Here is a 21,214-nt window from a genome sequence, read left to right on the forward strand (position 1 = left end):
GTTCTCGACTGGAAAAACTATTTTATAAACGAGGCAGCGACATTTCCTGGTGCAGGTAAAGCGTCCCGAGGCGGCGGGACACGGCAGGCACAGAGCGCCTGGTAGAGCGCGACGTGGGGGCTTGGAAGTAACGTTCGCTGCAGTCACTACCACGTCCTGCGTGCAGGTTCCCGCCTCGCGTGCAGGCTTCTACAGAGCGTTCTGGGCCAAGAGCAACTGGCGGGGGGCGGGGGGGACCCTAATGTGCAGGGAGATCACCGGGGTGGCCTTTCCTACAACATGCTGCACAGCCGTTCTGTGGGAAAGCAGTTTCTAGAAAAAAAATAGATACAATACAAGCTTCACAAATAAAAAGTACAAATTGGGTGAAATGTTCAAAGATGTAATTCTTTTTTCTTTTCTTTTTTTTTAAAGAAACTCCTTATTTATTTATTTATTTATTTATTTTTGGCTGTGTTGGGTCTTTGTTTCTGTGCGAGGGCTTTCTCTAGTTGCGGCGAGTGGGGGCCCCTCTTCATCGCGGTGCACGGGCCTCCGCACAGGCTCCAGACGCGCAGGCTCAGTAGTCGTGGCTCACGGGCCCAGTTGTTCCGCGGCATGTGGGATCTTCCCAGACCAGGGCTCGAACCCGTGTCTCCTGCATTGGCAGGCAGACTCTCAACCACTGTGCCACCAGGGAAGCCCAAAGGTGTAATTCTTAAAACTATTTTTTCCACTGCTGATGGTGTTTGGGGATCATCTGACTGTCTAGCTTTCCACTTAAAATACCTAACATTTATACCTCATTTTTATCTGAAAAAGAAAAAAATTGTGTAGGACTTCCCTGGTGTCCCCACCAGGGACACCCCTTCCCAGGAGGTCCCCACCCCTGACCTCCTGCTTGGAGGTTACCCTGGCAGGGCCTCTCCAGGCTGATTCCACCCCAGTGCCCCCCTACTCCACTCCGGGTCTGAAGCAGGGTAAGATCTGGGAGGATGGGACAGAGCTGAGCCCTTAGGCCCACTCTACAAGCTCTCCTGGAACGCTCAGCTCTGCTCACGGGGCAGACGGAGGGGCTAGCCTGATCCATCCCCCTACTCTCCCGCAACAGCACCCCTTCCTCACGCTGCAGCCTCAGGACTCCAAGCTTCACGCTTCTGCTTCCTGACACTCTGCCCGTGTGTCCACAGCCGCCTCCTCTCAAGGCCTGACCCAAGGCCTCAGGAAGGACTCCTCTACCCCAAGGGACAGAGCACTCTCGGTAGAACTCAGAAAACCCTCCTTCCAGAGAAGGGTCAGGGAGCTGGTGTGGAGGAAGATCCGGGGTGCCCACCTGTGACCTTCCATCACCCAGGAGCCGGCTCCACCCGGAAGCAACAAAGACCATCACCTCTTAGAGGGGCTCAGATTGTACTTTATTGATGTGTGAAGAGAGACAAGGGCTTTCCAGTTAAAATATTTAACATTTACACCTGTACACACACATACACATGTCCCCCCTTGGGGAAGGGCGAGATGGCTCTGAATACAGAGGAAGGGGGGAGGAGGAGAGGGTGGGGCAGAGTGCCCTTGACCCTGCAGGAGCGATGGGATAGGAGCACAGAGTGGGACGGAAGTGGAAGTGGGTTATTAAGAAGCATCTTGCTTACTAACATGAAGCCCCGTGCCCGCTAGAGCACGGACGAGGCCTCATTGGCTTAGAGGAGGGCCCACGGAGGGCGGGCACACGGTGCCCAACGAGCCGGCCAAGGCCGGCATCCCAGGGACGGGGCGGAGGTGGGGGGCCGTGCAGAGGGCCCCCAGCCCAGGCCTCTGCTCCCCGCTGCCTCCCTCCCCGCCCTCTGAGAGAAAGGAGGGTTTGGGCCTCAGCCACAGACTGACAGCCGTTACTGGCAGCGTCTCCTTAAACTACAGATACAATGTGCATCAACAGGGTGATCGCTCCTGACCCCTTGGGCAGACGCCTAGAGGTGCCAGAACCAATCCTACAGTATCTTTGGTTTGTGGGTTCTCTTCCCTACTTGAATCCTCCCTCTGTGCAGCCTCCAGGCTGGGGCCGGGGCTGGGCTGCTTGAAGGCTCAAAGCCCAGCCTGGCAGCCCTCGGAGGCCGGAGGTGCTGCCCGGGCGGCTGGCCGGCTTACTCACTGTGGTGCTGGGACTTGTAGGAGAGGATCTCGGCGGCTAGCTGCTGGGGGTCCAGGAGCTGCGGGAAGCGCCCCATCACAGCCTCCACCAGGTGCGGGGGGAAGACGCCACACAGCTTGGTGTACACGCTGGCTCGCTCCTTGGCTAGGCTGCCTGCCCCGCCCCAGGGGCCCCTGTCAGCCCCTGGGCCCGGCACCCGGGGCTCCTGCAGGACTGGGGTGGGTGGGGGCAGCTGGTATGGCTCAGACCAGTACTCTCGAGGTGGAAAGGCAGCTGGCGGGGGTGCGTAGTCAGCAGGGACGCTGAAGTGGCCAGCACCCATGGCCCGGCTGAAGGCAGAGAAGGCCGGAGTGGTGGGGAGCTCAGCCCCATAGGGGCGGTAGCCGGCATAAGGGCCCCGAGGTGGGCCCGGCTCAGCAGGGCCGCCTCCTCGAATCCCCCAGAGTTCTGACATCTGGCTCTCCAGGGAGCCAATGCCCGAGTCCAGGCAATCCTGGGAGGTATACGGGAGAGAGTCCAGGGTCTGCGGGAACCAGTCCGAGGGCCCAAAGCTGCTGCCACTGCCCCCACTAGGTGGGAGGCTCCTGCCTGCTGGGGTGAAGGTCTGTGTCAGGCCTTCCCGGGGGGTTCCCGGGGATGCCTGGGCCCCCAGCTTCTTCCCATCCGGGCTGCACTGCTCGTGCTCTGTTGGCAGAGAGCCGGGCTGAGAGGAAGGTGAAGGCCGCCGGCCACTTTTCTCCTTGCTCGGCGGCCTGGGGGGTGAGAGGAGGGCGTTGGCACGGAGCTCGTCAGCCACAGAGCGCTGGGGCCGGCTTGGCCGCTCGGGGTGGAAGAATCGGCACTTGATCCCATAGGTGCATTTCCTCCCTGGGAGAGAATTAAGGAGGGCTCTCAGCCGGGGGGGCTCTAGAACCAGGGGGTGGGAGACGGAAGTGGGTAGCACAGGAAACATGGGGTTGGGGGTCCCCGAGAGAAAGAACGTGGGGCGCAGGCCGACTCAGGCAAGAGAGGAAGGGGATGGCGTGAGGAGGGCCCTGGAGGGTGGAGCTGGGGGTCTTACCATAGGGACACGGCTGCTTCCTGTGCTCGGCCATGAGTGGCTTCTTACGCAGGAAGTTGTCCAGGCTCGGCCCGTGACGGCCCAAGGGGTCATCAGGGGGCATGAACCTGCGGAGGAGGTGCGAGACATGAAGGGGGACTTCCCAGTGCCGACGAGGGGACAGGACAGGAAGCCTCGATAGCACGGAGAGGAGGGCAGCTCCTAAAACTGGTGTCTGCCCAGCAGGACATCCCTGGGCTCTAGGGGGTACTGTCCCAAGGGAGTGGAGGAGGTCCCAGGCCAGAAGGCCGCAGCCACGGGCGCCTTTACGGCGACTCTCCTGCTGGGAGCTTGCAGAGGCCGAACATCTGAATCTAAGGCTGCATCCACTGGCCTCTGGTCAGAGCTTCGGCGCTGGCGAGTGGAGATGCTCTCTTGGAAGCACTGACCATCCTGTACCACATGCTCCTTCTCCATCCCCCAGATTAGAAAACCCCAGTCTGGTCCCATCCTGACCCTTCTTAGTGGGGCCCGCTGCCTGGGCCCGAGGCCATGGCCCTGCAGCAGAGTTGCCCCTGCTCCACCCCTCCCACAGGCACCTCCCGGCGCTGTCGGGAACGTACTTGTCGTTGACGAAGGAGTACATGAGCAGCCGTTCCTCGATGAAGCGCTTCCACTCCTGCCGCTCGCCCTGGAGGTCCCGGTAAGTGTCATTAGAGACCACGATGCCATCGGACTCGAAGGCCAGCTTCACGATGAAGCGGTCGTCATAGCAGACCACGCGCTTGCCGCCCACACGCCTCGACGGCGTGAACACCAGGATCTTCTTCTTCTCCAGGTCCCGCAGGATATGCTGGTCTGGGAGGCAGCAGGGGCGCAGGTCAGGGCCCAGCCTGGACCCAGAGCCAGCTCGCAGGGCTCCCTGAACCCCCGGGTGCCGGACACAGGGCTCTCAACTCCAGGGTCGCGGGAACAGGAAGAGGCTCTGCAGAGGCCACTGCTGAGGCCCAGCCCCTCGCTGGGCCTGGCGCCTAGTTTGCTGCCCAAAGACCAAGGACCCCGGAGAACAGGCTGGCAGGTCCTGCTCAGGGAAGGCTCCTCAGTAGAGCTGGGCTGCCTCCTTCCCGCTCCTGGACACCAGGCCTGGTCGCGCCCAGCCTGTTCTCGAGGGATCTAGGAATGAGCCGCGGCTTGAGCTGGGGCCAGAGGAGTGTCTCAACCAGGACAGAAGGACCCACCCAGAAGGGGCTGCTTCTCTTGGAGCGGGCGGCCCCAGCCAGCCTGCCCCCAGATCTCAAGACTTCCAGGGAAATAAACTCAGGCTCTCCTCCCAAAGGCTGGGGGCTCATGTAAGAGCAATGGTGGCAGCTGGCACTGGCTGTGTGTGTGCCAGGTGCTCTTCTGAGCACCTATGTGTATTAACCCGTGTGATCCTCACAACCAACCCTGCGAGTTTATCAGATCCTCACCCCATCCCGCGTCTCAGATGAGGGGCAAGTGGCTCAGAGCCAGAAGGGACTGAGCCAGGATTCCAGAGCCCAGGGGCTTAGCCGCCACACCACGTTGCCCCTGTGCCGTTGGGGACATGGCAAGAGCACACCACCATTAGGTGAGGGAGGTGCCCAGGACCCGGAGGCAGAGGTTGCCCAAGGTGATCTCCAAGGACCGCTGTTCAGAGCAGGGATGCTGAGGACAGCAAAAGCCAGGAAAAGAATGCTGGTCCCTGCCTGGGACCTAGAAGCTGTTGCTCACACCCTAAGGGTCTCTATTGAGGATAGGGGCTCCTGGGGCAGGGAGACCATGCCCCTTCAGAGGTGCCACTCACCTGTGATGGGCACATCGGGCCGAGGCTGCTCCTTCCTCCAAGATGGTACAAACACTGTGATGTCTGTGTGGCCCCGCTCCAGAAACCAGTTCACTGCCAGGAGGATACCCCGACAAGAGAAGACCTCCTTGTTCCCGTGGCTGGGGAGGAGAGGAGGACGGGGTCGGCCTGCTGCTCCCAGATCCGCACAGGAGGGAGGTGGGTTGCACTCCAGCCCCTGCCCTGGCCGGTGGAGCCGCTGGGCTCAGCCCCCTGCCTTCTGGCCGGGGGCCTAGGGCCTGTATTCCCTGCTGGTTCCCACACTGCCAGGGATGGCCAGACCCGGGGCTTTCCCTGAGGTTCCGTCTCCTGACAGTGAGGAAACGCCCAGGAATCTGGCAGCACCCGCTTCCCACATGGGGAAGGGTCAGGCCGCTTACAACACACCTGGGGGTGGGGGAAAGGCACTGGGACCATGGGGACACAGATATACACAGGCTGACTGAGTCACCACCCCTCCCTCGCCGGCTCGGCAGGGCTGAGGGTGGGTGCTGGGAAGGAGAAACCAGATTGCTCCGGATTAAAGTTGGATTACAGTTCAGTCCTGCTCAAACCGCAGGGGCTGGGACTGAGGAGGGCGAGGAACACAGGGCAGGAGGCAGCTGTGAGGCCTTCCGTTCTGAAAGGGAAAGGAACTGCTTTTCCTCTGACTGCCAATTCCCCAAAACGCCTGGACTCCCTGTTCTCTTCTTGCCCTTTTGGAGAAGGCATGACCCAAGGCAAAAAGACGGTCTGGAAGACTCTGGGGACTCTGCCAGCAGGAGAGCTGGGAAGTGGGACATCCCAGGGCCGTGGACCAGACCTCACCCCATCCAAATGCGGCTGGGCCCAGACGCAAGCCCTGAGGTTGCTCTGGCTCAGCCTCTCTGTCTGAAAAATGGGCCGGGTGGTCTGCAGCCTCCTTAAGAAGGGCCCATGTCAGTGCGACAACGTTCCTGTTTTCTTGAGGCCAAAGACAGTCCAACAAAGTGGAGGTTCCAGCTGGCTTCCTGGGAATGGAAGGGGGCTCCCAGGTAATACTGGATGTCATGGCAGGGCTCCAGGACCAGGCTAGGGGCCTGGAAGGGGTCAGCTGGGGCTCTCACCCCCACAGTCCCTGCCCCTCAGTGAACAACTCAGACTCTCATATTTGGCACATAAAACAGAATAAGCGTTATGCAAAAGAGGCAACTCCATGGCCAACCACATCCTGTGGCTGGCTTGGGGGCGGTAATAGCTGGAGCCCCAAGAGAAGTAGAAAGGGAGGTAGGGTAGCTGGCGGGCACGGAGGCTGTCTGGGAGTGAGGCGGGGGGCTCCCAGGGCTGAAGGTCTCCGTAAACTGTAGGTGAGGCAAAGTCCAGCCGGAAGGCAGGGCTCATCCCCACCAGGTGGGGCCTCCCTGCCATCTGCCGGCCTGCTTATAATAAAAGTTAACATTTACTGAGAGCTGTGAGGCAGGCCCTGATCTCCATGCTCAATACTGAATCACCAGCAAGTCTCTGAGGAGGGTACTATCATTAAAGGGCCCTGGCCCACCCCACTTTTTTTTTTGCTGTGCTGCGTGTCATGTGGGATCTTAGTTGACCGACCAGGGATTGAACCCGAGCCCCCTGCATTGGAAGTGTGCAGTCTTAACCACTGGACCACCAGGGAAGTCCCACTTGCCCTTTTATTCAGGTGTGGAAACTGGTCCACAGAGGGCAACCAGTTGCCAGCATCACACAGTAGCAGCGGTCCAACCGAAATGCAGACCCAGAGGCTGTGCTCATAGCCACCACCGGTGTTGATGCTACGACAGTACAAAGACAAGTGCCAACCCTGACAGCAGGCCCGGAGCGGGTATGGGTGGGTACCAAGCACCTGCTGGGGGCCAGGTACATGGCACGCCTCCTTGCTTCATCCTTACAAGGCTCTGAGACTCATCGAAGGTCCCCTGGCTACTGGTAAGAGGCAGAACTTGAACCCACATCTGGGGGTACTGGATTGCCCCTAACAGAAGAGCTGAGGTTTATTTAGGAAAGAGAAAAAAGCTCCCGAAGTTGAGTGTGAACAAACTGTTCAGAGGGTGGGGCAAGCTGGGAACAGGGAAAACCATGCACCTGGCAAACTCCTCTCCTCTGTCAGAACCCAGGTGAGGTGTCACTGCCTCTGAGAGGCCTTCCCTGACCTGGCAGGATGGGTCAGGTCCCAGGTCTGTCTTCGCAATGCCCAGTGCTTCCCCCTGCCCTAGGCCTTCTGTCTCCCCAGAAATGTGGGGAAGGGATCATCTCTGCCTTGGATCCCTGTCTCAGGTACGCAGTCTGCACATGCATTTACCTGTCTCCTTCTATACACACGTGGGTACCTGCATATGCCACATCCCAGGCCAGCATCTGCAAGCCCTGGGACTTCATGGGACACCGGGGCTTCCAGGACAGTGTACTGCTTCTGGGCATCAGAAACCCTGGCTGGGGACAAGTCTGCTCTCAGCCGCCCTAGCCCCCAGAATATCCCTTAAGCAGGTAGTCAGAGCCTTAGTCTTGGGAGAAGTAGAACACATGTTCCAGTCCCTCGAGTCAAGCCCAGATCCTGCCCTCCCAAGCCAGGAGTGCCTCTCTACAGCTAACTTTAGACCCCCTTCGCTGCTGTGGAGGAAGCTGTGCTGGCACAGGAAAACCAGACATCCTCCCATCCCACACCACAGTCCTGTCGGCCCAGAAGGTCAGGGCCCCTCAGCCTGTCTAACGAGACTCTGGTAAGATGTGCGATTCCGTAGGAGACTCCAGCTCAGCGGCTCCCGCCCTAGGGCAGAGGGCAGGGCCAAAAGGCAGGCTACCCAGGTGAAAAGATCTGCCTGGGCCGGGCCCAACTAGTGGAGAAAAATTCCCTTAGAAGGAAACAGAGGTGAATTTCCCCACGATTTGCATATGGCAGGGGCTGGCCCGCCAGCCCTGGGCGGGAGGGGGCAGGAGGGCAGGAACCCTGCAGCAGCTGAGACAGGAAGTTTGAGGCTGGAATTCCCCTCCTGCTACTGCCCCAGCTCAGAAAGCCCCTGCGGCTCGGCCTCTGGCCACCCACTGCATCACCTGCCCCTCCTCCCGCCCAGGCCCCTCCTCCTTCTGCCGGGACACAAACACACACAGCACATGGCTGCCCCCGGGGCTCAGCGCTCCTGGCCCACGCCCCTAGAGTAGGGAGTCACTGACTGATCCCAGCCAAACACTGCTGAGAGGGATCCCCTAACTCTCAAAGCACACATTGGGACCAGCGGCCGCTGGCCTGTGGATGCCAGCTTTCCTCAATTTCCACCTAGGCTCAGTCCATTTCAGAGATGGGAAGACTGACTGACCCAAAAGTGGCTGGAAGAGGGCCACCTGCACACCTGCTGAGCTGGGCCAGGACCAGCCAGACAGCTGAGTTGGGCCAGGTGGGCCAGGTGTGGGAGGGGCAGAGGGGGCAAAGGCATAGAGGCCTTAGGCAGCACACCTGAGAGACGTCAGGGAAGCCAGGGAAGGAGCCCTTCCCACTCCACACCTGTGTATGGGATCTCCCCATCCACACTCACAGGAACCTTTCCCTGTGAACCATCCACCCAACCCTGACTCACCAGCCTGCCTTGAAAGGACTGGGAGAAAGCAGGGCCAGAGGGCAGGGCCTGGATGGAAGGGAAGTCTGGGCTCCCTGGGGTCCACGGCAGCCCTCCCGCCACCCCTCCCCCCCCATCCCCCGAGCCTGCGGAGGGGAGAGGTGGGATGGTTATGGGGCTGAGTCCTGGCTCTGGCCCCTGGGGAGCCCTCAGAGCCCAGTCCAGCACAGGTGGCTCCAGCAGAAGTGACCCAAGTCACTGCTCCCCTGGAACCAAAGCATCAAGCTACCCACCCACACCCCTGATGTAGAGCCAGATCCTCAAGGTTACTCTTGGTCACAGCTACAAAGGCCTCAGTAGCTGGGCCCGCTTCCATGGGAGCCCAGGTCTGGGACAAGGCCTCAGCAGTCCCAGACTCTAAATAATAGTAATAACAACAACTACTACTGATTAATGAGCCCTTACTTCTCTCCAGGTTCTGTGCATTTACTCCTCACAACCACCACCTGAGGGGGTGGGTTATCCCCATCTCATGGAGGAGGAAAGAAGGCTCCTATGTAGTAAGCTGGAGCCCACAGTCTGATCCCTCTTGAAGAGCATAAGGTAGCTCTGGAGACAGAAGGACCTGAGTTCGAATCTGCTCTGGCACTTACCAGTCGTGTGACCCTGAGCAACACTTTGAGCTCCCTCAAACATCCCTAAAACCCACTTCCAAGAAGCCATGAGGATTAAGGGAGCCTCCTGGCACACAATAGGGCCTCCATAAAGGGCCTTCCCTTCCTCTAGACCAGTCTGGAGAAGAGGTCAAATTCCTTTCTGAAATCCTCTCTACCAGAGGTGCAGAGACACACGGCCACCATTCCCGGCCACAGTCTTGGACACAGAAGTGACATGTACCTCATGGCCACGTTGCTCCCATCGATGACCACGGGCCTCAGGTCACTGCCCTCCTTGTCCTCCTCGCGGGGAGAGGGCTCCAGGATGGGGGCCTTGGGGTTGCCCCCGCCCCGGGGGACCAGAGGCAGCTGAGGGCAGGGGTCCGGCGATGCCTGGCGCTCCCGCTCGGCTGCTGACCCATGTTTCACCAGCTCGCCCAGCACAGTGTTGGTGTCTGCCTGGACCCCCAGCTTCTGCAGGACACTGTGGATCTCAGCGGACGAGTAGCCCAGCTTCCGGAAGAAGTCAACCTTCATCTGCAGCTCCGCAGTCCTTGCCTCCTCGGCCGGGGACTCCCGAGCTGGCCTGGGGGTCCCTCGGCAGCTGTGGCCGTCTTCAAGCTCCCACAGACTCATGGTGCGGTGGCTTCCTGGGTGGGCCTCTCTTTCCACCGGCCACTCACAGCTCAGACTGGTGGAAGGCACTTGTCACAGCTCCTGTATGACAACCATGAGGGTTAGGGATGCGGAATGGCTCTCTCTCTCTCACCCCTCTCCTGACCCCGCCCCATCCAACAGGATGAGACCACACGGACTGGTGGCAGTATGCAAAATGCAAAGCCATCTTCCGTGTTACCTCTGTTATCCTCTCAAAAGCCTTCCCAGCTAGGGAGCATCATTCCCATAATACAAAGGAGGAAACTGAGCCACAGACGTTACGAACTTGCTCTAGGTCATCCAGCTGTTAGCTGATGGCGCAAGGACTTGAACTTAGGCAGTCTGACCCCTCCTCCCACCCCAACCCCAGCCCCCCGCCAACCCAGGGGACCCAGAAGTCTTGGGAGGCCTCCGAGGACCTCGACGCGCCCCGACAGCTGCGGGGCGGGGCTCTCAGATGGAAACCCACTGGGTTGGAACTGCGTTGTGGGGGGGCTTCCCCGTTGAGGCCATCGCCTCCTCCCGCCCGCCTGCCCAGTGCTCGGAGCCCAGGCCAGGAGGCGCGGGGCCCGTGGCCGGACTCCCGGACCGGGGGAGGGGAAGTTTCCGGGGCGACCCACCAGAGAGAAAAGTTGCTGGGAAACTCTGGTTGGCCTCCAGGCTCGGTGACGCTTAGGGTGTCCCGGCCCAGAGCCTCGCGAGCGCTCTATTCCCCCTCCGGACCTCGGTCTCCCTACCCGCAGGATCCTCCGACTTGGACTAAGTTGGGAGGATCCTGGGGGTAGGGGAGGCCGGAGCCGGCCGGAGCCGACCGGCCCCACGTCCCTCCCGCTCAGGTCAGTCCCAGCCAAAGCCCTTCCCATCCGCTCCTCCGCCCTCCCCCTAAGCCCGCACTCGCGCCCCATCCCCGTCGCGCGCGCCTCACCCTGCCGTGCGCCAGCCGCGGCCGGCGGCATCTCCATGGGGCCGAGTCCCGGGGGCAAGGCCGGCGGCGCTTTTATACGGGGCGGGTGGGCGGCACTCGGGACCATGACGCGGAAGCCGGGCGGGCGGGGGAGAGCGGGCCCGGGCGGCAGGGGGCGGAGCGGCCATCGCCCCTTCCTGCTCCTCCCCCGCCCCGCCCCATCCCCGCCCCATCCCCGCCCCATACCTCCCCCCACAGCCCAGGCCTCAGGCCCCGCCCCCGCAGCCCGAGAGCGCCAGGCTTGGCCAGGAATCCGGGCTGGAGCCGCGGGGAGCTGCCTCTTCCGTGAGCCTCTAGCCTCCCGCGGTGAGGAGATCTGCAGGGCAGGAGTGCACGGCCCGCAGGCGTAAGGTAAGCCCAGGCTGAACCAAGTATGCGCACCGAGTTAGGCTCGGGCAGACCTAGTGTACGGCGATACAGGCACAGGTACAGCCGCGTACTTTCAGACCTAACTAAGTACGCCGAAGGTACAGTACGGGACACAGGCGTTGGTCCACACACACGGTTGGAGGCAGAGCCATAGTTATCAAGACAGGTACACCCAGGCAGGCACTTTTCGCATTGAGACAGGAATACTCAACAGGTACACCGTGATTGGAGCAGGTACACAGAGCTAGGGCCCCATCCAGGGACAGGTACAATTTTTTCTGAAATAAGGACCTTGACAGGATAGAAGGGCAGGTACAACCTGCCTTGTCCCAGCTGGAAAGACTTGCAACCAGGACCAGGAGCTCCCATTCCAGGGCACCAGGTGCCACCTTTGTCACTTTTGAAACCACCACCCACCTAGCCAAGTCCCTGCTTTGTTGTCTGGTCATCTTTAAAGACCCCCAAATACCTCTTCTTCTGTGTCTTCCAGGCACAGGACCCCCAGGGGCTGGCCTCCAGGAGAGGGGGAAAACGAGGCTCCTTCCGTGTGCCAGCACACTTGCTCACCACTACTCCTGCCCAGTGCTGTGTGTACTGTAGACATAATCTTCAGAACAGCCCCTTTTATAGTTGGGAAAAATTCAGTGAAAAGTGCAGTATATTTAGACATTCATTCATTGTATTAACTACCTTTACGGTAGTAAAAATATTAAGTAATGAGTCCAGGTTAATAATCATAATGATGATAGGTCAACCACAGTGATAATGCCTCGCATTTATGGAGTACTCGCAGGGCAGCAGGCACTGTGCCAGCGCCTTGCAGACACTTCCGTGCCTTTGCATCTCCTATCTCAGCCCCGGGAGTGCCCTCCCCTTCTTCCCTCCCTACAGCTGCCTGGCCAATTCTATTCCTCTTTTTTTTTTTTTTTTTTGCGGTACGCGGGCCTCTCACTTGTTGTGGCCTCTCCCGTTGCGGAGCACAGGCTCCGGACGCGCAGGCTCAGCGGCCATGGCTCACGGGCCCAGCCGCTCCGCAGCATGTGGGAGCTTTCCGGACTGGGGCACGAACCCGTGTCCCCTGCATCGGCAGGCGGACTCTCAACCACTGCGCCACCAGGGAAGCCCCCTATTCCTCTTTTTGATGATGTCACCTCCTCTGTGAGGCCTGCCCAGACTCCTTTGGTGCTGAGTTGCTTCCTCCTCGGTGCTCCCACAGCCCCCTGCCTATGTCCCTACGTGCCGGATTGTGATTGCCAGCCTGGACCGCCTCCTGGGCCAGGACCGGGCTGGGACTCCGCCCGTACTCCCAGGCCCTGTGCTGCCCAGTACTGTGCCAGAGGGAGCCAGCAGGACTGGGCAATGAGTCATGCAGCTCCGTGTCCTCCCAGAGTGAGCCGCAGTCTCGCTCTCTTCCGGCTCATGAAGGCGGCTCTTTCCCGAGAAGCTGACTCTCTTCTGCAGAACCCAGGACTGCTCCGGGGAAACCCTGCTCCACTTCTAGCTGGATTTTGCAAACTTTGGCCCGAATCCCCAGGAGCCCTCTGTATCTAATGTGCTCAGCCCACCCGCTCCACCCCCGCCTCCCCCGGCTTCCCTTGAACGCCCGTCTCAGTGGCTGGGCTTGCCAACTTCCTTCCTGGAGCCTTCCTGCTCTCCTGCCACCTGCTTGCACCTGGCTAGCCTGAGTGGGGTATGCAGAGCTCCAGGACTGGTCGCCCCCTGGGCGGGGGGGCGAGGAGAGGCTGGAGAGAGAAAAGTCCCAGGAATTACCTAGGATTTCGGTAGCTCCACCAGGCAGCTCAGACTGGGAAGGACACGGGAGCCAGGTCACCACTGTAGGAAGCGTGGGCAGGCTGCCCCCAAGCCTTAGCAGTGTGGCCGCAGAGGTTCAGTTCCACAAGCCCTCCTGGAAATGGAGAAAGGGCCAGATCCCCCCCATGTTTTGAGGCTCCTAATATATTTTAAAAAGACTTGTCGGACTTTCCTGGCAGTCTAGAGGTTAAGACTCTGTGCTTCCACTGCAGGGGGCGTGGGTTCAATCCCTGGTCAGGGAACTAAGGTCCCACATGTCACATGGCATGGCCAAAAAAAAAAAAAAAAAGATTTGTCACACTAGGAGCTATAAAAATTGAAGTATGTTTTAAAATTCAGTTGAACAAATGAACTGTTTCATCATGTATTCAAATGCAGTGCAGTACATTTGGACTATTGACAAGATAATTGGAGGGTTTGTTTTAAAAATATATTACTTCCTCGGAGAAACGGCTGATTCTAGGGCTGGGACAGGGAAAAATGTGAGCTTGGAGTGTCTTGTGGTGCCAGAGTTAGGAAGTGCCCCAAACTCAAAAGGGTAGGAGTGTGTCAAAGCGACTCGGGAGCCAAAAGCTCCCAGTGGCCAAAGCGGCAACAATTAGAGCAATAGAATGGATAATGGAGTATTAGATAGTAACCCAAAGTATAAAATCCATATCCCTGAGTTGGTACTGGTAGAAATAAATTGTTGAATAAATAACTAGCTGGGTGGGGCCGGGGTAGAGACAAATCTTACAAATAACACATGTAGGTTCTCCCTTCTCCAGGCTAATTATCCTCTCCTCTTCCTTTGAATGTGCCCGGGGCTTAGTGACTTACTTCTAAATAACAGAGTAGGGAAAGAGAACAATAGGAAGTGTATGGTGGAGACACCTGGCAGACACCACCTTGACCGAGTGATCAAGGTTACCACCACCCCATGATAAGTCAAGTGGCTATCACGTGCCCCCAACCCTATGTGATGAGGAAGGCATCTCATCCCTGTGGTATTCTTCCCCAAACCCGTAACCCCACAGAAAAGCCTCAGACAAACTCCCATGGAAGGACATTCTACATAATACTTGATCAGGACTCCTCAAAACTGAAAGGGTCACGAAAAGCACAGAAAGACAGAAGCAGACCAGAGGACACGAAGAGACACGCCAGGTGGATGCAGTATAGTTGCTGGTTGGATCCTGGAACAGAGAGAGCATTAATGGAAAAGCTGGTAAAATCCAAATGAGGTCTGGATTTTAGTTAATAGAGATGTACCGGTTTTTTTTTTGTTTTTTTGTTTTGCTTTGACAAACGTACCACAGTGGTATGAGATGATCACATGAGGGGAAACTGAAACTAGGTGAGGGGTATGCGGGAACTCTCTGTACTATCTTTACAACTCTTGTAAATTGAAAATTAATTCCAAAATTAAAAAGTTTATTAAAAGAATATGTATATAATTTCATGGGCCTTTGTAGGTAAGAAGGTCAGATGGCTTTGTTCACTTCTATTGGTATATATCTATATATCCTATATATCTATATATCTATATATATAGCTATATATATCCTTTTGGTCTGTGAGGTCCTGGCCAGATGGCCCCCCCTCTTACCCCAGTTCAGCCACCCCTGCTCCCTGTTCTTTGCTGAACCTTGAATGCTCACATTCTGGACTGTTAGAGCTGGAAAGCCCCATAGAGACTGATTATCCCAAAACCTTTATTTAAAAAAAAATTTTTTTTTTATTTTTTGCGGTACGCGGGCCTCTCACTGTTGTGGCCTCTCCCGTTGCGGAGTGCAGGCTCAGTAGTTGTGGCGCACGGGCCTAGTTGCTCCGCGGCATGTGGGATCTTCCCAGACCAGGGCATGAACCCGTGTCCCCTGCATCGGCAGGCGGACTCTCAACCACTGCGCCACCAGGGAAGCCCACCAGAACCTTTATTTTATAGATGGAGAGGCAGAGCAGGAAAGGGACTTGCCTCTGGCCACATGGCAAGTTAATATTGGAAAAGCTGAGAATGGGACTAGCCAGGCTTTCTCCATCCCAGGCATCCCTGGTGCCATTTGCCAGAGACAGGGAGATCAGACCCACACAGGTGCTCAGAAATACTGGTGACTTACTTGAGGACCTGATAAGGGCAATGCCTTACTCAAAGGAGCAGTAGAATCTCTGGTGTCTGTTAGAGAGAACAGTGGCAGGGGACCCCTTTGGCCTCGCTGTGTGCTTGCTTAACCAGTGAATCCCACCTGGTTTTGAAGATTTAGGAAGAGGCGGGGTCTGAAGACAGGCAAAAGGGTGAGTTGGCTTTTGTCCCCCTTCCCCCACTCCCACTCCTCCCCAGCCCCAAAGCCCCTGCACTGAAGGGGCCAGAGAGAATCCTGCAAGGCCCTGATGGTGTGCAGAAACTTGGCTCCCCAGTCCTGGGGTTGAACACACCCCAGTCTGTACTGGGGGGGCACAAGTTTGGTGAGATCCTTGAAGCCACCAGAGATAGCTTCCCTCGGGCCAGGAGAGTGCAGACTGGGCTGAAGTGGTCCTGCTGCTGGTCGTGCTGGGGTGGACATTCATGCCCTCTGGCCCGAGATGGGGAGGGGTCTGCCGCTGTCCTGCTGCTGCCCGCCTCACTGTGTTTCCACACTGAACTGTAATGGTCTGGGGCACCACTGCCTCCCCACCTCACTGGGACTCCTTGAAGACGGGTCCCTGGGACACGACCTGGCACAGATGTTGGTAAATCTGTGGTGAGTCAGTGAACGAGGCAGCCGGGGTTCCAGTCATGTTTTGCTGTGGACATCTCTGTTGCTTCCTCTTTGCCAAATCCAGCTCACAGATGTCCTCTTGTATCTGAAAAGGGCAGGCGTAGGCCTGGGAACTGCGGAGTCTGAGGTTCACCTGGGCCTCCAGCTGAGCCATGTCTGAAAGGCTGGGTGGGAGTAGAGAACTAGAAGCTTCATGGGTGAACTTGCATCTGGGCCAAGTCTAACCACAGCTGGGCTGACGTCGACTCACGTGGTCAGTGTGGCCATCCACAGATGAGGTCGTCATTGAGACCAGTTCACAAGATCCTGGAGGTCACTAATGTGCAGCTCACATGCTGGCCAGAAGTTCTGATGGGCTGTTTGAGATATCACTGGTTGATAAACACACCACAGGAAACTTGCTGGTGTCTCTCCAGCACCCTTCGTCCAATTCCCCCTTCCTAATAGTGCTGGGAATTTCCCAGCCATGTGATCTGGTCAGAAATGACCCCATTACAGCAGTGGGGGCTAACTGGCTTAAGCTAATCAATACATCTTATCCTTCAGGTTTGGTAATTGGTCAGGAAAAGGTAATGAGTCTCAATTCTGTGTCTTTTCTTTATGTTGACCGGGCAGCAATATCTCTGTTTCTTGCCAATCACAAGGGAGAAAAGCAAGGAGTCCCAAGAGTTTCTGGAAGCCACCTTGTGACACTTCAGAGGAGGCAGAGCCAAGAGACTAGAAGGACATTGGTCCTCAGTAACAGCTGCTGGATCAAGCCTTGCCTGAAGGTATTCCTAGTTCTAGACTCTGCCTATGTAAGCCCATAAATTCTGTCACTCACAACCAAAAATATCCTTTATAATGATAACAATAATTACTTAATATTTCTTAATTATACAATAATTACCTAAATACAGCTTAGGGGATAAAATCTTACAAAATGTGAGGTCTGTGGGGATGGTTTTGAAATAATAAAATAGACTCTTAGTGGTGAAAAGGTCAGCAAACTGCTGATCTAATTCAAGCTTTGCCATTTGGCACATGGTAAAACGAAGGCTCAGGGAGGTCATGAGATTTGCTTGAGGTTTTATAGCTGCTCAGAGCCTCCTGACAAATTCTTGATGTTTAATGATAATAATCGGAATGCTTGAATTTCTATGCATTCCCTGTGAAATCACAGCTTTGTGTTTTTCTGTCTTCTTTTGTGTGTTTTTCCAAGAGACAGAGAAAGAATGGCAATAATCCTCTTCATTTTGCAAACAGGGAGGCAGAAGCCCAGAAAGGCTTACAGGTTTGCCAAGATCACACCGAAAGGCAGTGGTAGAGCTGGTCCCGGAGGCCAAATGTCCTGAACATCATTTCAGGTTCAGCTGCCTCCACCTCTCCTCTTGCGCTAGCCACCTCTGCCTCCTTTAGGGTAGGAATAAAATGAAGGGTATGGTGGGGTCCCTTCTTCTGGCCTTGCTTCTCAGCTGCTAAGTGATTAAAGAGGACTTTGAGTTGTACAGGCCAAGGAGATGATTGTAGGCCCTGGCAGATGGTCCTCCCGCCACCAACCTTAGGAAAACCAAGGCTGTAAGGCTCAGAGAAAACTCAGGATATTTCTGTTGCCAGTGCCCCCACAAGGGAGGTCAACCTGGAGAGATGGGAGGCTATATGCATGAGATTCTGGCCTTCCAATCTATGTGACCCCACCTCTGACACCTACCCTCTCCTCCCCAGAAGCCTTCCACGACCCCCAACATTTTCAGTAGGCACGGGATTGATATGTCCGGTTGCACAGGCAGTGCACTGCACAATTTGGATTATGATCTCAATGGCGCCCCCTGGAGTTGTAGAGTTCGCAGCTTGCACAAACATACAGGATGAGCCCAGGTTGTATTTCTCAACATGTTTGAACACTCCAATTGTTTTCACAGCGATCAATGACCTCACAAACGCTTTTTCGAATAAATAAGATAATTTCTTTTTTTTGCAAGGTAAGAAGATATTTTGAGAAAATTTATTTTATTTTAGATCAGTCTGATTCCAAAGGTTGTATTAGAAAGTGTATATTTTGTAAGATTTGTTATTTTAAAGGCTACTTTTGACCCTTTCCTATTTAATAAGTGATGCCAACTGTTTAACAGAATTTAAATTAATTTTATGAGGAAAATTAAGATTTATAGACAAATGAATTGAAAATATCTTGTTAGGCTTGATTTGGAGACTGAATGTATGCTGAAATTGTCATTATAGATTGAAATTTAACTACATGCTATGAATTAAAAAATAGATTTGCTTTCAATACATGGGAGTTTAGAATTTTGGCATCTTGTGCTTCATTTTTGTGATTTATTTGGTTATTTTCAAAACACATTTTGTGCTTTGTTTCTAAACGAAGAGGTAAGAGAGAAGATATCTCCTCAAATAACCCATTTCAGGTATGAATAGCTGTTATTTCCAAAAGATGAAAAGCTAAAATGGCTATATTTTCTTTCTCCAGTTGGTTTTTGAAGTACTAGAGGCATCTTGATGTTATACACAGATTTTTTTTTTTTGAACAGGTGTTACATAAACAATGTAAAAGGTTCAAAAGGTACACGTGTATTTTGAGTAGAACCAAAATCTCCTTTCCATGGTCCTTAAAGTGTTTCTGTTCTCCAGGAACAACTGAAGTTAGCAATTTCTTGTGTATCTTTCCAGATAGAATCTATGCAGCTACAAGCAAATATTTGCTTACATACATTCTGCTTTGTTTCTCTTTATTTTTATACAAACGAGGTGCTCTCTACAACCAGCTACACCTTGCTTTTCTCACTCCCTAATAGGCCTTTGAGATAATTCCATTATTTAGGCAGTTTGTGACTGATAAGACATTTAGGTTGTTTCTGACCTTTAGCTATTACAAACAACACTGCAAGTAGACCCCCATCTGCTTACCACTTTGCAACTGCACAAATACATAATAGGATGAATTCATCTTGCTGGGTCAAAGAGTGTCTTAGTTTGCTAGGGCTGCTGTAACAACGTACTACAAACTGAATGGTTGAGCAACAGAAATTTATCATTTCACAGTTCTGGAGGCTGGAAGTCTGAGATCAGGTGGGGCCGGGTTGGCTCCTTCTGAGAGCTGTCGGGGAGAATCTGTTCCAGGTCTCTTCCGTGGCTCCTGGTGGTTTGCTGGCACTTTTGGTGTCCCTTGGCTTGTAGCTGCATCACCTCATCTCAGCCTTGACGTTCACATGGCGTTCTCCTTGTGTGTGTGTGTCTATGTCCACATTTCTCCTTTTTATAAGGATAACGGTCATGTTGGATGAGGACCCCTCTCCACTCCAGTGTGACCTCATCTTAACTAATTCCATCCGTAATGTCCTGATTTCCAAATAGGGTCACATTCTGAGGTACTGAGGATTAGGACTTCAACATGTGAACTTGGTGGGGGGACACAATTCAACCCATAACAAAGGGTATGTGAGTGCTGACCTTTAGAAGAATATGCTAAATTGCTCTTCATAGAAATCGTACCATTACCTTCCCACCAGTAATGATGAAAACAGCCCATGTCACCATATCCTTGCCCCACCATGGTCACCAGACGTTTTGATCTTTGTCAACCTAGTGGATGCAAAATGGTATCTCGTATTTCACTTAGTGCAAGTGAGGATGAAGGTTCTCTTTTCTTACATTGGAGACCAATTTGCATTTTGGGGGCTGACTAGTTGTTTACGTCCTTTGCCTATTTTTCTATTGAATTATTGGTCTTTTTTTTTTTTTTTTTTTTTTGCAGTACGCAGGCCTCTCACTGTTGTGGCTTCTCCCATTGCGGAGCACAGGTTCCGGTCGCACAGCCTCCGCGGCCATGGCTCACGGACCCAGCCGCTCCGCGGCATGTGGGATCTTCCCGGACCGGGGCACAAACCCGTTTCCCCTGTATCGGCAGGCGGACTCTCAACCACTGTGCCACCAGGGAAGCCCGATGGTTTCTTTTTTTTTTTATGTATAGTTTTTAAAAAAATCTGTTGGAAGGAGTTCCCTGGTGGCCTAGCTTTCACCGCCATGGCCTGGGTTTAGTCCCTCGGTCGGGGAAGTGAGATCCTGTAAGCTGAGTGGCACAGCCAAAAAAACAAAATAAAATAGGTTGGAATTAATTTTGGCACAGGTGTAAGGTAGGGACCCAATTTAGTTATCCTGGTGGATTCTTGGCGGTCCCAACAGTATTTATCAAATAACGTGTGAAAATTATGATCAGATGTAAGCAGTGTGTAGATAGGAGGAATTTACAGAAATATTTTCATTAACTTTTTTCCCAATTAACTTGTATTTCAGCATCAAATTTTGTTTTTAAGGATTTTTGTCTTTAACCAGTGATCTATGATAGGTATAGACTAAAAATTTATTATACTAAAAATAATTTTAAATTGTTTCATAGGCAAAGCTACGCCAGGGGCTGGCAGTGTTCAGCTAAGTGATAAAAGGGCTGAGTAACTGCGTTTGACAAGCACTCAGTCTCTCAATCAAGCAATGCCCTTTAAACAATTAATACAATGTATTTTTTTTTTTTGGCAGCACTGCACTGCATGTGGGATCTTAGTACCTGGACCAGGGATCCAACCTGTGCCCCCGGCAGTGGAAGTTCAGAGTCCTAACCACTGGACTGCCAGAGAAGTCCCAATACAAAGTATTTCTTAACTGATTAAAATACAGAAATGGAAACATAACCCAGTACTGCATTTAAAGACATGAATCCCCTGGGAAAACTCCTCAAGCCCTTGTTGGTTCATCTGAGGGTGTTAAGAGTTTGAATCCCAACTTCCCCACCTCCTGGCTCTGCCACCTTGGGTAACTTGCTTGACATCTCTGTGCCGCATTTTTCTTCATCTATAAAATGGGGAAAAGCAATAAGAGAAGGTTCTGTAGGGCCTGAAGTTTCTGCAGTTTGTTGGGGGGGGGATCTTAAAAATGACAAATGTAAAGTGAAGCACTATCCCTGTAGGATCTGGGGAGAGCCTCTCACTTGCAAGATTAAACCTCATTAGCTTTACCACAGACGAAGCTCTGAAAATAGCGTCTTTTTCAAGGGCTGTTGGGAATACGGAGTGAGGCCATGTGGCTGAACCATCTGGCTCTGGTGTGTGGTGGGCCTGACTCCCAGACTACTAACCAGGTGTGTAAGAAACATCACTTTCTTTATGTATAGAAACCTACCTGAAGTTCTGACGCCAAACCCCCAATTCCACAGAGCTGGCAAACACCTTCACTTCAGTCATTCTTGAAGTTTCTAATCCACTTTGCTCTGAAGGCATGGTGGGGGGCAGAGGTCTGCTTTTCTGTGATCACCATTTGTCTTTGATCATCTGTACCCACACAGACACCTATACAGACACATAGACACACGCACGTCATAATTGAAGCATCTGGTATTCCTTTCTGAATTCCCCTTCAACTTGCAGCTCTGTACTGTTTCTGATCCATGCGTGGCACTTG

At 54.3% G+C, this 21,214-nt stretch overlaps 1 protein-coding gene and 1 long non-coding RNA gene across 9 annotated transcripts; one reads left to right on the forward strand and one right to left on the reverse strand.

The window, feature by feature from the left end:
- Positions 1–1,372: 1,372 nt before the first annotated feature.
- Positions 1,373–10,957, reverse strand: ZC3H12A (zinc finger CCCH-type containing 12A). Of its 2 annotated transcripts, none has more exons than XM_022575266.3 (6): positions 10,812–10,957; positions 9,471–9,946; positions 4,990–5,129; positions 3,788–4,022; positions 3,186–3,292; positions 1,373–2,992 (listed from the first exon to the last, which is right to left on the reverse strand). In XM_022575266.3, the coding sequence occupies exons 2-6, from the start codon at positions 9,863–9,865 to the stop codon at positions 2,118–2,120; spliced, it is 1,752 nt and encodes a 583-aa protein (XP_022430974.1). In that variant the 5' UTR covers positions 9,866–9,946; positions 10,812–10,957; the 3' UTR covers positions 1,373–2,117. The 2 variants fall into 2 exon arrangements, with proteins under 2 accessions (XP_022430974.1, XP_022430975.1); XM_022575267.3 differs by lacking the exon at positions 10,812–10,957 and adding an exon at positions 10,507–10,733.
- A 77-nt stretch (positions 10,958–11,034) lies between these two features.
- Positions 11,035–20,776, forward strand: LOC111175594 (uncharacterized). Of its 7 annotated transcripts, XR_016387783.1 has the most exons (4): positions 11,035–11,201; positions 14,048–14,254; positions 16,382–16,536; positions 20,297–20,776. It is a non-coding gene; the product is annotated as an uncharacterized LOC111175594 (long non-coding RNA). The 7 variants fall into 7 exon arrangements; XR_002644746.3 differs by lacking the exon at positions 14,048–14,254 and having other exon boundaries at positions 11,048–11,201; XR_002644750.3 differs by lacking the exon at positions 14,048–14,254 and having other exon boundaries at positions 11,049–11,201; positions 16,411–16,536.
- The last annotated feature ends 438 nt before the right edge of the window (positions 20,777–21,214 follow it).

Source organism: Delphinapterus leucas, chromosome 1 (genome assembly GCF_059928025.1).
Source record: "Delphinapterus leucas isolate spDelLeu-1000000601 "Yukka" chromosome 1, BTC_Dleu_Yukka2, whole genome shotgun sequence".
Taxonomy (NCBI): Eukaryota; Metazoa; Chordata; class Mammalia; order Artiodactyla; family Monodontidae; genus Delphinapterus; species Delphinapterus leucas.